The following is a 15,009-nucleotide window of genomic DNA, read 5'->3' as shown; positions in this document are numbered from 1 at the left end:
TATTTTAGTGGTGTTCATCTCAGCTCCTGTGATTACTGATGTTGAGACACAAGAGACGGATTTAATGTCCTTCAGTGATCACGGAAAACTGAAAGCCAGAAGGGCTGCAGTGACGTGAATGTACAAAGTAAAGAAGAATGTGGAAGGCCAGAGAAAAGGAGAAGAGAGGAGGTGAGGGGCTTCTCAGAAAATAAATCCATCAGCAAGAGAAGATTTTGAAGACTGTAGTTATGTGATATATTGAGTTTTATTCCTATATACACTTTCTAAAACTGCACTGACATGAGTTAAAGTTGTGAACACCCTCTGTATCATTTTCAAGGTCTCAGTATGCTTCAAAGAAGTTAACAATTAACCGTTTAACTGTTAAGATTTAGAATTTTTATGGATTAATATTAGCAGTTAAACAGTTAAAAGAAATATTGAAAATGCTGAGTAACTCAAGAGCAGCTGCTTGTCACTTACAGGCAGTTCAAACCTGACCCGCCAGGCTGATGATGCGTTAAAGGGCAGATATCATGCTGAAAGGTTTGCATGCCGTTCTGTTTTCACTACATTTGGTGTCTGATAGTTAAAAGATAAAATTGTTGGACACATCCAGGTATTTAAGCACTGACAGCTACATTCATCTTAAACCTGTACTGTTTCTTAATTCGGATACTTACTTTAGTACACGGTCATGTAGTACTGCCCAAAAAAAAAGTCTTACTTGTGCAATAACTGAATTTGGACAAAGTTAGTCAAACACAGCTGTTGTGCACTTACTGGAAATGATTATCGCAACATTTGATCATTTCATCTTTTAAATGGTAAATCGCACCTAGGTGGAGAATAACCTCCAACATTTGACCGCTAAATTATCTGCTGCCTTGTTTGCTCACTTGTCAATTGAAATAAAACCAAATAATAATTAACTTATTGTTAGCTAGCTAAATTGCCACCAATTTTTGGGGTTCGGTAGTCCCCTCCCTTCCGCACTGTAGCAACATTGAGGGTGAGAAGTGTCCAGCGTTCCACACTCAACTTTTTGACAGTTTTGAGTTCACCATCTAGGTATTGATCACTGCATTTTTCATACGTGTCAGTGTGAAGGCACATATACACTCAAAAAATAGCAGATGTAAGTACGGAACAACGCGAAGTGAGACAAAGCACTGTTGTCATAGAGACATGGTGGTAATCAAAATGAAATAACAGCGCACAGTTTCAGACAGTCTCCGTTTAACAGGCATTTCTGGCGTTATTTTTGAAGCTGTACTCACTCTGCCAACCATTCTGTAAAGTGGGCAAACATGTGACAATCAGGTCTTCAGACACCAAAGAGTTAACGTATGATAAGTAGAGAAACAATTATTCAGCTCAGTCAGAAATCTGAAAATGTAATGTTTGAAAAAGATGAATTTATTTATTATCGTAGGAGAATTTTTAATATTTCTTAAAATAGCAAATCTGAAGTATCCCAGTTATTTATGACGTTGTTTTTGACAGTTTGCAGCTTTATGAGGTTGTGTTATTTATACATTAATGTAACTTCAGCGTTCATGGTTGCCATCCGTTAATGTCTTTACATCAGACTTGACACACTGTGTGTGTGACTGACCGGTCCGTCTAAAAAAGGCGACTGTTGTTTACACTTATCCACTTTTCTACAGGTTTAATTGGGTTTTTTATCTGTCACGTCACAGAAAATCTCTCTGCGTCTTGCAGCCACCATGACATTAGAGCACTCAACATATTTGTCAAAACTTTTTTCTATCTCGGATTGGAAAAAATTTAGTATTTAGGTTACATACAATGCATATTTGTTTGTGCAATAAAAAAATGAATGTAGAAACCGTCACAGACTGGTGTGAAGTTACTGAGCAACAAGAACACTTTAAAGGAGACTAATAGAAAACGTTAGTTTGACGTCTTTGAGAGTTCAGCACCATCTTCTGGACAATTATGGCGCAGCAGCATTTTTTCCAGAAAAGCACAAAATCACCTTTTCTCTAGAAAAACTATTTTCTGAAGTCCGTCTGATGTTCAGCTCCACAGTCAGATGTGGTGAATGGACGAACGGAGCTTTGAGCTACGGTCAAATATGAGGAGCCTCAGTTTAAGTCCGACATCAGCACCATCTCATCCAGCTGCTCATCATCATCTTCATCATCATCCTCATCTTCTTCATTGTCATCTTCTGCATCATTAAGTTTATCCTCCTCTTCATTCTTTGTGTCCAAACCTTTGTTAGACACCTTTCGCAGTTTCAAATTTGGAAGTTTCTTCAGATCACCACTCCACTCCCTGCCGAAATAACGGATAGACAAATGTCATCAAATGTTATCAGAAGGGACATTTTATGAATCATATACTTAACATCAAGGTTGTATTTAAAATCATTCTAATTGGTGTGACATGTTGAGATTTTAAAGCCTTTTTTAAAATCCATGTAGTTCTCAGGAAAAATCGTTTAGTTTCGTCATTTTCACGATCATGTTTGTCAAATCATAGAAGCTAAATAATTACAGCTACGTCTCAAATACAAAAATTGTGCGAAAACAGAAAGTACAAGCCAAAATTTCTACCAGCTCACCTGAATGTTTTCAGATGTTTTCCATTCATGATGTCTGGAATCTCTGCGTAGAGGACAAAACATAGGATCATTAAGTTTTTTTCCAACAGACTGAACAGTTGCATGTACATATGTGCGTATTCATATCCGCGATGAGGACTCACCAAACCCGATGCCCTCATACAGCGCTCGCTCTCGCTCGATGGTCTGTTTGATCACAGCCTCTCTGGCGCCATGGAGACGACCCTGCCGACCTTTGATCCCGTTCATCAGCTCAATCTGCTCAAGTTCCAAATCAAACCTTTGGAGGTGTCTACACACACACACACACACGAACAAACACAAAACGTCACAATGCCATCAGGTTTAGGAAATAAAGGCTTCAAATTAAAGTATCTGGATGCATCTCAAATTTTAAATGGTGATTGTCAAAACAGAATTAAAATAAATCATAAACCTTTGACCTTTCAACGATGTCACAAGCATCTTTTTTGGTGTAAATTGTCTTTTCTGGATCCAACTGTTCCTGAAACCACAACAGCTTCTCCCCTGAGAGTTAAGAGACGAATAAATAAAAGGAAGACTTGGTGTTAATGGAGAGTAATTTCATCCTCACAGCCAGCAAGTGTGCTAGGAATGAAAAGAGGATCTTACCGATGCTGCTCAGACGTGTTGCTTTGTCACTCCTCTGCCTGCAGCATCAGAAAAAAACAAATAAATAAGCAATGATTGATTACATTCAATTATTATGTAGGTGGAAATTAACTAAGTACATTTAATGTAACTGTCATTTACTTAAGTATTTCCATTAAATGCTACTTCATACTTCCAATTCTCCAATAATTCGTGGGCAAATGTTGTATTTTTCACTCCACACGTTTATCCGTCTGTTGTAGTTACTTTAAAGATCAGATATTTTAAAACAAAATAATAAAACATATACACAGTTTATACAACTATAGATTCCTTCAGAAAATGACAAAATATGTTGTGTAAGTATCCTATTATGGACTGTGGTCATTTGTTTTTATGGGGCTAACTGTTTACTTCCTTAGTTACACAGAAGTTTTGACAACAACGCAGTTTATGTACTGCATTTATTCATTTTTATTTCATTCTTCACACCTGTCTTTCTTTTTCAGTCGGATTTCTTCTCGGGCGAGGTAAGCAGCTTTCCTGCTGTAAGGGTGACAGACCTTCTCCGGGACTTTTCCTTTTTGCTTCTGAGGCTTCGGCTGAAAAATAATAATGAATATAAATAATAACCGGCGACCTGCTGATTGACATAACTGTAATAATTAATAATACACCGACAGAAACACGTTGCAGCACACCAGTCTTACCATTTTGAGGGATTGAAAACACGTGTAATCCTCTTCTGTTGACAACTGGACCGGAAGTAGACCGGTCCGTCGTCAAAGTCCGTCCGTGTACGTTGTGGAGAAAACAAAACGGTTCCGGTTTCTTTCGCGTCCCAAACTTGAAGTTATTTAACGTATTATATGGACGGCGATATATTTATTTAAATTAAACCATGAACTCATTGTGATGGATGTGCTTTATTTAAATTGTGATATATTCCTTTGGATATAAAGCCATGATTAGAGGCGACGGGTCAGCCCCACCTATCGGCAGCGGAAGAAAGTGCGGTTTTAGTTTAACAGATAAACTTGAAAATGGATGTAATTCTGGATTAAAGCATGACATCATTGGTTGCTGCTCTGTTATGTATACGTATTCCACAATTTAAAGTCAGTTGCCAACTGTTATAGTTTTTAAAATGGTGTTTTAAATGCGCTTGGCTGGTATAATCAATGTTGTTTCCGCAACAATCCATGTTGCTCCGCTGCAATTTGATTGGCTGTGAGCGAAAGTACTGTTGTCGTCATCGCGTTCTATTTGTCAAAAGTTAGTAACGCTGGTGACGTCAGCTGCGGTCACCGTGAAGGATGTGGATTATCAGTGTCAGCCTTTTTAATTATACACGAATTAAATGTATTTATGATGCTTTATACTAAACCTCTGGTAAAAAAATACAATAATAATCAGATTTATTAGGGAGTGGCTCTCAAGGAGCGGTTGATGTTTCCAGGCTTTCAGTATCACAAGCATCTTTCTGAAAGGTTTACCAAAAATACAATCAGTAGGACAACGAGGTAAAATTGGGCAAACATTGTTCAGTAAACTGACAGAGCATACAGGAGAGGGAGAAGGGAGGAGAAGGGAGGAGAGGTAGACACGTTCAGACGGATTATCACATGTTTTCAATTGTAAAATTGTGTAATCTTTATGTTTTTTTCATGATTTAATGATAAACAAATACACAAACGTTATTAATGCAGCATTGCGATGATACTGATCTGTTCAAGCTGCTGCAGTGAGACTAGTTGAGACCAGTCAGGCTCCTCCAGCACCTCAAGGCTTTGCTTGGTTCCTATGTTTATAAGATCAGATATGAGGCAGGGGAACAGGCCCTGGTTTGCTGTACACTATGATTTTCAAATCAGGAACAATGAACTAACAAGTTTAAAAGCTGGATGATGTTGGGCCCAAAACGTGTATTTGTTGGTGGTATTGCGGTAGACACACATATCGTCCACATACTTTTGTGGCTCAAGCTCATTGATCGACCACCTTTGGGATGAATGGAAGGATGATTGCCCAACTTCAACTCCTTACCTCACTGATGCTCTTGTGGCTTAACGGGAGAAAACCCCTTCAGCCAGGTTCCCAAATCTTGTAGAAAGCTTTCCAAGAAGAGTGGTGGGTATTATGGATGCGGATTAGGGCCCATGGTTGTGTGGTGTAGATGTTCAACAACCACAGATTGGTTTTATGATTAGGTGTCATTATGCTTTTTGCAAAAAAGTGCACCAGTGTGTCTTCACCTTTTTTGTTCAACAGGAAATTTCATGTGCGTCTGTGGGGAACTCAGATTTCTTCACAATGCCAACAGAAGAAGAAAAAAACACTTCCACGTTAGGAGACACTGTGACACACTTCTGTGGCGCAACCATGTCCAACACTGGACATGGTTGCGCCACAGAATAGCTAGACAAAGCTAACACAATAAACTAGGACGTTGATACCTGCTTAAAATGATACCTCCTAAACAGCAACTTGTTAGCATTGTCATTGTCAGAATGTTGCCATGCTGTTGTTAGCACTTAGCTCAAACGTGGCTGTTAAACTGCTGTTTTATGCCCATACTGTAACATATTGATCTTGAAGTTATTTACTATTTACCAGGAAAGTGTTTCTTTTTTTTCTCATAGAGCTTGTAGTGGCCTGGACCACTTAACCATTAGTTTGAATTTTCTCACGTAGGAATCACCAAATATTACCTAACCATCTTCAGGTTAAGGAGAACTGACGACCAGTATTCAGAGGAAGTGGCAGACGATGGTTTTAAATGCCGTTTTTTTATGTTTTTAAGATAGTCACAGTTTTTAAGATAGTCACAGTTTTTAAGATAGCCATCATGTGAAAACCTGCTACCAACATGTTCCTGCTCTTAGATGAAAAGAAAGATTGTGGTCTCCTCAAAGTAGGCCAACAGCCTTCATCCATAGAGAATCATAACAGCATGACCATCATCATCATGACCATTTTTTTTTTTTTTTTTTTAACGACACAGAGCGAATTATAATCCAGCCTCCCATACAAACAAACAGACAAACACGCAGCACATTCACAGCCGCCGAGTTATTTTAAGCATCAGCTCAACGCATTCACAAGAGATACACGACCAGCTGGCCCCTCACTGAGCTCACACACACAGATAGTTTATTTTCCTTTCCTTAAAGTTTGTTCAAGCTTCCCTCTGCATACCTAACCGGCAGGAATGTGATTGTACTGCAGCTGAGCAGCCGTCAGACTTGTGGCGACAAGCACACACAGGCGATTGCATCACATCCGAATGAGTTATCTGAGTGAGTCTGAGGGTGTGTTTTGTGTGTGAGGGAGTCCTTTTTCTTTCTTTCTTTTTTTTTCTTTTCCGTCCATTTAACATGTTAAGTCAGATCAGGAAGTGTGACGGTGTGACAGTAGAGAAGGAAGCGGGCGCACAATGGCATTATGTTTGCTTCTGGGACTGGTAGCATGAGAGGGCCCCGGATGAAGACCCCTCTGCTGCTGCTGCTGCTGCTGCTGCTGACCACTCTGACTAGAACAGGTAGGACTGGAAGATTAGTTTTATTTACTCGACCAACTCACCTCCGCTTTTCCTGTCTCCTCCCTGCTTTGGTTTCTTACTTTGTGACTGTTAGTGGAACTTCTTGATGGATCCGATAAATAAAATATCAAGGTTTGAAGACCCAAAGTACTTAAAGGTTAAGTTAAAGTTTGTCCGTATCTCACTTTTATACGCCCTTTGTGCAAACTATTCAACGTGTAGAAACTTAATCCCTCCTGTATGTTCAACTTAAACAATTTTAAGTTTTAAAGCAAAGATCAGCCTAAGAATTATATTTCAACAATATACACTGTAGTCTTAGTATTTTAATAACTGAACTTTTGCATTCCTCTTTTGTTTAAAGCAAAGAGGAACTTTTTTTCTCACAAAGTGAAATCTTCCACATCATGACAAAGCTCTGTCGGGAACTAATTGCTCAACATGTTAAGTATCTCCACCTACTCTGTGCTGTCCAGAAGGTGCATTTTGAAACCGTTTAGATTTTTTGTTGCAATGGCTTGAAAACATTCTCACGGAAGTCTTGAAGTCTTCCTGTGTGATCTGACTGTGACAGTTTTCTCTGATGTTGTTTTAGAAACTAAGCTGATGATATCTCTTCAGAAGTAACTGTCTTCATTCACTCTGAGTGTTTCACTTAAACGCGGCACACATTTTCCTTTTAAAATTTGAAATCTGTTTTCAATGACATGACGGTAGCTTCATATAAAGTAATGAGAGGCGTTGAATTGCAGTGTTATGCCAATATGAAGATGATAGTGCAGACCCAGAACTTGAGACAGAGGCGGAGGAAGCAGCTGCCGCAGAGCCAGAAGAAGAAGGTGATACAGAAATCTCAGGTAAGACAAGAATAATGCATTCATACAGAAATAATAATACACTATGTGGCCAAAAGTATGTGGACAGAGTGGGTCTAGACCTCTTAATCCCATTCTTTCCTTTTTAAAAAGATAAAGTCTCAAATATTTTCTTTAAGAGACACTTAGTCAAGAGAGCAGCATTAAAAAACAATGTCACAACAATAAATACAATATCAAACTGTCAAATGCTGTAGAAGTGAACAATATCCAGTTATGATGCATTAGCAGCTATGTGGATAATATGTGTTAGACAGAGAAGTTGAAAGTGTAGAGATAGACTGGAAACGTGCAGGTAAAAAAAGAGAAGTGTTTGACATGTAATAAAGCTCCGTAGTTGGAATCAAACTGGGAATATTGTAGTCATAAATGCCTTTTTCAACTACGTCTACCAGGTCTATAATGGAATTGTTTTCAGAGAGAGCTGTAGCCAGAATTTTGGTTTGATTCTTAGTTTTGTTGACTTATTCTTGATCAGACATTCACAGATGTGGATCAAGAAAGTTTTTTAAATTAGATTATATTTCTTCAGGGCAAAAAAAACGTATTAACACTGATTTAATTTTGTTAAATGAGAAAAAAACATGAAAAAATACTGACCATGAGAACATTTTTAGTTGTAAAAAATAAACTCTTTACTCTCTTTTAGCCTTGTGTGTAGCACAGCCTCAGAGGGGCTGTAGTGGGTAGACTTAGTGGTGGTTTGTCTGGGGACATTGGCTTCTTTTAGGGTTTTAGACATAATCAATTAGAATATTTGGTTGTACACAGATACGAAATACATCAGAATTTCTGCATTAATATTTAGCTTTCAGAGGCAGTTCAGACTAACATTATCTTCATCTAGACCTCCTCCTACTGCACGCACAACTTCCTCTTGTTTAAGTTATGTCATTTGGCCCAATGAGCTTTTATAATGACTCGTTGTTTGTCATTTTTTTATCAGATACAGATCGGAATACGTGATTTTTATGACATACACAGATAAAAACCCAGTCACAAATTTTAGTCTCGTGTTAAACCCCTGGTTCATTTTGTAAGACATTTGAGTTCTGTACTGTTTCACTGGAGAACACTATTGGCGCCGCGTTCTGCTCAAAACATGTGGTTGAGATTCACTTTCTTGAATGCGTTTGAACCTACCTGGTCTTGCCTGCTCTAAATGACTGGAAAGGCTTTCTACAAGTTATAACTTGTTGTAAACTTTTTTTGGGGAGGAGTGGAAGCTGTTCTAACAGCCTGTTACCATAAAACAGCCTGTGGTTTGGGAATGAGACGTCAAACAATCAGATATTGTTAAAGTGTCCACATACTCTTGGTCATATCTTCTTAATCTTCAAAACTCATGATTATTACTCATTGAGAATGATGTCATCATGACAACGTGCCTCTCTCTCTCTGTTTGTAGAAACACCCCCATCTGAATTTGATGCCACTTTAGTACTGGACCCCATCCCCACAGAAGAAGAAAGTAAGTCCACAACAGTTTTTATTCTACAGGGTCTATATAGTTTTTGCTTAAAAACCTCCATCTACCCTCAGGAAGGAAGAATTAATTGTTCAGTCGTTCAGAACTTAACAACATAATGCAATTTTGTGTCACTTCTTGGCACCATGTAGTGGAGAGAAGAGATAAACGTCAGTGCTCACTGACATGTTTCTGTAAAATAATCTAATCTTTCCGATGCTGTCGTTTCAAGCTGAAATTACCAATGAAGGAGGTCACGGCTCTGGACTGAGTCATACTGAGGGTAGTTCACAGTGATTTACTACTTGTTTACTACTTCATTAGATTAAATGTCAGAACAATATCAACACTGCATTTAAGACAGAAGTAGCAAAAATCTAAAGACGGGCGACCGTTGCTTTGCTTCTGCAGATTATTCAGTGTCAACAGTGGACCCGGATGTTACGGAATTGGCCGCCGTACCAGAAGAGGGGGATGAGGAGTTGAGTTCCATCATCATCCTGATCCCTGTGGTGCTGGTGGTCATTATCATCTCCATGATAGTTTGCGGTTTTTTCATCAACCGCAAGCTGAACCAAAAAGCAAGGAATCAAGGTACGTCCATCACAAGAGTGAACACTTAAATGGAGGTGAATGTATTTTTGTTCATCACATTAAAAGCATTGGAAAAGATCTGTGCGTTATACTTTCCAAAATCAAAATTCCTGCTAAATCCTAAACATGTCAAATTAAAGATTATCACAAAAAAACCTCTGTGTGGTAGGGGAACTGACAGATCTGTCCTAATTATTTTTTTGCTACATTGAATACATATTGCTATTAATACAACTCATGATTACTCAACTTACTGAGTGGTTGGCTCTTTTAAATTGAAGATGGTGGTTTATCATAATAAAGATGACTGATGCCGTGTTCTCTTCTCATAGAGCTGAGAAAAGAGGATCCATATTTGGATGGGTCCAGTACAGAGAAGGTTCCGATGTAAGTATTGAGAATTTAACTTTTTTTCTTTTCTTTTTATAGCTGCTTGTTTGAAAGACTGTTGGCAACAGCGTAAAATGATTTATTTGAAAGAAACGTCTTAATCTTAACGTCAGATGTTTAGTGAGAGATTACCCTCAATGTGTTATTTCCTGTTTGAAAAACTTGACCTTTGTGCAAAAGAGGTTTAGTTTTCATGTGCATACTAATGTGAGAGTTATGTTAAAGTAATATTTAACACTAGTCGCACTTTGTGGCTAGATATCTGTCTTCACTGCTACTTATAACAGCAACAACATCTCTATGCATTGAGTTCACCAAATTTGCTTTTGCCTTGAGATACCAGGGAGACAAATTCTTCTTCTCTTGCTATGTGTGTAGGTGCTATGCAGGGAGACAAAAGCACCTCAAATAAAGGTTGAAGTTGTCTGTTGGCCTTTAAAGTCTTAATGGAAGCAATTGTATAACTCTGAAAACAGTATTGGGAAAAAAACATGAAGAATTCAATGAGATTTCAAATCCGGGACAATGGGATAAACAAGTAGGCCTAAGACCAAAGGTAGCCTACTGTAAAGTGATATTGGTACATTAAGAAGGAAATGAGATTCACAAAACTCTGTCACAAATGAAAGGTCAACATAAGTCATCAGAGGAAGTAGAGAACAGTTAACATGTAGGTTGGTCTGAGTCCACAAAAGTCAAAGTAAAGTAATGTTAGAACAACAGCGTTGTATCAGCAAAGTAGTAGCCTCTTAATGCTAATAGCTAGGTTAGCAACACACTGATTTCAGAAAACATACCAAATAACAAATCAATCATCACAAAACAGTTTTATAAAAAGAGTAAATGTTCCAAAGTTGGCATTTCAGGAAGTGAAAGATGGCTGCCATTGCTTGCTCACTGATCTGACTAAATGGCTGACGTAACAATGTCCGTTAAACTGTAACTGCCGTGGAACTCTGATGTCAGTGGTTGCTAGTAGCAACAGAATGTTCAACCAATGCCAACTGCTGCTGTCAGAAACCATGAAGTTAGTTTGTTAGAGTGGCGATCCTTAAGATTTCAGCACTGGTTGATGAAGAATTTCAATTTGAATGAAATCAAAGGATTTATATTTGGAGTTTAACAGTCTGCAGTCTTGGGCTGTGTCCAAAATTCCAGATTACATTTTGTTTTTGTATGCAATGGAGAAAAACTATAATATAGTATTTTTCCTGGGATTATCACCACAGACACCCAATATGTAAAACTGCAAATATTCAAATATTGCAGTACTTTCATCAGTGGGCCAAAGGAATATTTAATTCGCCAGAGGAATATCCTCTGTGACCCAACAGACATGTATTCAAATCAAAATCTTTGAGATAGCCATTTAAACCGGATTGTTGTGTCTTATTTGATTTCTTTGAACACTTTGTACCTTCCAGGCCCATGTTTGAAGAAGACGTTCCCTCTGTGCTGGAGCTAGAAATGGAAGAGTTGGACCAATGGATGAGAAAGGATTGTAGGTATCTCTAGATCAAGCGTGTAAGACATTAAAGTATAAAAATCTGTCAAAAAAATAACAAAAGGTGTCATGTTTTCTGCAGAAAAAAATAGATTTGCTCTGAGGGAATATGAAAAATATTCATTATTACCCATGTCTGGAAGTTGGATATCACGCTCCCAATGTGGTTAGTTCTGGATGACAATGAAACCAGACATTCACAGTTAAATTTGTTAATTTTTTTCTTAAGATGTATTTGTTTACACTTTTACCTTCTTATAAAATGTATTGGTTTTATTTATTTCCTTGTCCTGATAAATGGTTGTTTGGAAGCGGTGGTAGGACTCTGTTATAGGCCTAAATATTGTTGTTAAGATCTTCTCTATTGTATCATTTGTTGTAAAAAGGACTTAATTATATAATTTATGTCTGATTGTCTGCTCTGAGATGAAAGCTAGAAAAAAAGACGTCAAAAGGATCCATTTCTTACAGTAAGATTAGTTGGCGGAGTTCATCCAGCAGAGGTCGCTGTTGCTCCAATTGTAGGTGTCAGTTTATCACAAAGTCCTTTTGGTAAACAGTGAATATTTGAGTAATCTTATGTGTATGTCCATTGTTTTGTTTGTTTTAGGTGAACCTGCAGATGACTCTAAACTTGCATGAATATATTTGTGGTGAGTACAATTTTCACTTTATTTAGTTTATGAACACATACAGATTTTTATTCAGTTTCTTGTCATCAAGATCAATGAGCTGTCACTTTTACTCATAATATGCCTGGACATATGTGATGCCTTTAATTTCTCAACTCTAAAGTATTGTTTTTTAGATATCAAAACAAATATAAATGCATAAAATAAAGTGCAAAAAGTATGTATTAGCTTTACTCTTTTAAAATATTTTCTTCTCTATAAACCTTGAGAGTTTGTTTGGTAATATTGATGATAGTTCATTACTGTCTCTGTGTAACAGCCAGTAACAATGGGTCACAGCATGGGTGTGAATACAACCTACTCCCTTATCATAAATACAATCAAAACAATAATGTAAATACCTGTCTTACACAATAATGATAGCAAAATACAGATCAACAGGCGACTTGGTTCGTTTCCAAAATGTTTGCTATTTCCTGCCTGCCAGCGTTTGTTGTGATGCACCAGCTGGTTTCAGTACAGCTACGATGAATTGTGACCCTTTCGTCATCTCACATGGCACCGTATGAAAGCACAAACCCTCCTTACACCTGCTAGTGATTACACCAGGCATGTATCGGAGAGTGGCGCAACTTAACCCCGGGATAGTCCTCCTTACTGGAAACACTGGGAAGGCGAGGTCAAGGTCCACTTCAGTAAAATATGTTGAACAACATCATTTAAAACACGGCTTTCTTTCCCAGGATTTTTTATTTCTCAAGCTGTGCAAGGGTTAGAGGGTACTTTGATTCAAAGTGGAGGCCCCTCTGTACACATTTTAGGTTACACAAGAGATGTCAGAACAAAAGCAAATGGGATGTTACTGCTGCTGTGGTTGCACGCTGCAGCAGCTCTGCACTGTTTTGTCAGGGTTGTTAAAAGAAAAGCTTCAAACCAAAATAACAAAATAGCACTCTAGTACAAAACACTATATGGGACAAATTAAGTCAAAGGTTTAGGATAAAGACACACCCTTAATTCATCACAGCTCCTGACTCAGATCAGATATTATTCATAAGAGACCACTCTGACTTGTACGTTGTCACCTTTCTCTCTCTCTCCCATATTTCCTGCAGGTCGACAAAGGACGCTCTCCAGGCCTGCAAGAACACACAGTCAACAGTCCGTCAATGCCAACTATGATGTTCTGACTTCTTTCTACAATAATCCAGAAACATCTGTGACCACAGGAACTGATGTGACTGCCGGGGAACAGCATCAGAACACGTAAAGGACACTAGCGAACATTATTTTCATTTTTATAGGAAAATATTCAGCAAGAACTATTCATTCTTAAAACAATAATTCACAACGTATTCTCTCTGAAAGTATTCAGTGGACGACAATTTGACCTAAACATGTTAGATAGTGGCTCTTTGTTCAGTGCCTTTCATGTTTTGCTGCATTGCATTACATTACATTTATTTCACGGACGCTTTTATCCAAAGCAAAAAACAATTCAACCATGTGGGTATAACTCCAAAAAGTGCATTCAGCCATGTGGGTATAACTCCAAAAAGTGCATTCAGCCATGTGGGTATAACTCCAAAAAGTGCAGGAATCAAGCTATTTCATTTACTTCCTCAAACATAACGATCGATTTCAAGTCTACATGAGGTTCAATAACATATAGAGAATTATTTTTTTGTATTTCATGGGCCAAGGCGTAGTCTGAACAAAAGAGTTTTCAGTCTGCGATGTTAGATGTGTAGATGCTTTGCGTGTTTTTATTGTATGGTTGAACTTTTGAGAAGTCATCGGTTATAAGCCACGGAAATGAACAGCACTTTCTGCCAAAATCAATCACACGTGTCAAAAATAATTACATTACACTTTTAAAAAAACCCTGTACTTCCTTTTTTCAGATTCATACTGTTAAAAGTTTTAAAAAGACCACTGTTTGTGGTCATTTTAAAGCGCATTAGGCCGACACTCCTCTCTCATTCCTCACAGATTTGATTGCTCATAGTTCCTGCTGATGGCTTCTCTTCAGCTCAAAGCCTCTTTGTTGTATTACACTGTGTGACTCCCTCCAGCAGCAGGTCCTAATGGGGAAATATCCTGTTGAAGATTGCAGGCATGCATGACAGAGAGGGCCACTCCTTTTCATGCCTGTGCAGAGCTGCTGAGGACTTATGGAGAAAGTGTTTTTAATGAAATCTCTTAAGCAGTTGCACTCATTTCTGAGTCTTTTGATAAATTATTACCCGTTGCTGAAGCAGCTTTCAAAAAGCTGCTACTGATAAGATTTTCTTCTCACCATACAGTAGATAATAACTCTCTGAATAAATACTTTAAGTTTCTACAGATGCTGTTTTGTTTCCGGTTTGGGCTTAAAAGTGTTGAATCTATGCAGTCATGACACACGAGAGAGACACTTTCTACACGTGGCAGTCAGTATTTTGCATTATCTTGCACTATAAATATGAGAATACAGTATTGTTTTGGAACCAGGTAATCTTTTTGTAAATATTTCATACGAGGCTGTGTCTTGTTGTTTTGCTGATGAAGCTTTGAACAGAATTTCATTGAATAAAATTTCTTGATAAAAAATCATGATGCCAGTGTGGATCAGGTGATTGATATATTGCTTTGTTTTTAAAATATCTAAACAACTTTTGGATGGATCCCATTCAAGTTTAGTTCAGACATTCATGGTCCCCAGAGGATGAATCATAATGACATTGGTGGCCCCTGACTTTTCATCTGCCGTCTCTGCGAGGTTGACATTTCTGGTTTTGAGTGAAATCTCTCGACACAGCTCTTGGACAGATGGCCA

The 15,009-nt window shown here is 38.0% G+C and overlaps 2 protein-coding genes across 3 annotated transcripts; one reads left to right on the top strand and one right to left on the bottom strand.

Annotated features, from left to right (window-relative positions):
* Positions 1-1,162: 1,162 nt before the first annotated feature.
* Positions 1,163-4,039, bottom strand: tma16 (translation machinery associated 16 homolog). The gene is made up of 7 exons (XM_054604865.1): positions 3,898-4,039; positions 3,680-3,789; positions 3,209-3,246; positions 3,019-3,103; positions 2,719-2,867; positions 2,576-2,618; positions 1,163-2,286 (listed from the first exon to the last, which is right to left on the bottom strand). Exons 1-7 carry the CDS (start codon positions 3,898-3,900, stop codon positions 2,094-2,096), a joined length of 621 nt encoding a protein of 206 aa, XP_054460840.1. The 5' UTR covers positions 3,901-4,039; the 3' UTR covers positions 1,163-2,093.
* Positions 4,040-6,466: 2,427 nt separating this feature from the next.
* tmem154 (transmembrane protein 154) lies at positions 6,467-14,789 on the top strand. 2 transcript variants are annotated; one of them, XM_054604512.1, is made up of 9 exons: positions 6,467-6,728; positions 7,481-7,585; positions 9,012-9,074; positions 9,304-9,354; positions 9,483-9,665; positions 9,998-10,052; positions 11,480-11,556; positions 12,170-12,212; positions 13,307-14,789. In XM_054604512.1, exons 1-8 carry the CDS (start codon positions 6,632-6,634, stop codon positions 12,199-12,201), a joined length of 663 nt encoding a protein of 220 aa, XP_054460487.1. In that variant the 5' UTR covers positions 6,467-6,631; the 3' UTR covers positions 12,202-12,212; positions 13,307-14,789. The 2 variants fall into 2 exon arrangements, with proteins under 2 accessions (XP_054460487.1, XP_054460488.1); XM_054604513.1 differs by lacking the exon at positions 9,304-9,354 and having other exon boundaries at positions 6,469-6,728.
* Positions 14,790-15,009: the final 220 nt, after the last annotated feature.

This window comes from Anoplopoma fimbria, chromosome 9 (assembly GCF_027596085.1).
Source record: "Anoplopoma fimbria isolate UVic2021 breed Golden Eagle Sablefish chromosome 9, Afim_UVic_2022, whole genome shotgun sequence".
Lineage (NCBI taxonomy): Eukaryota > Metazoa > Chordata > Actinopteri > Perciformes > Anoplopomatidae > Anoplopoma > Anoplopoma fimbria.
This window is presented reverse-complemented; position numbering and strand designations above follow the sequence as displayed.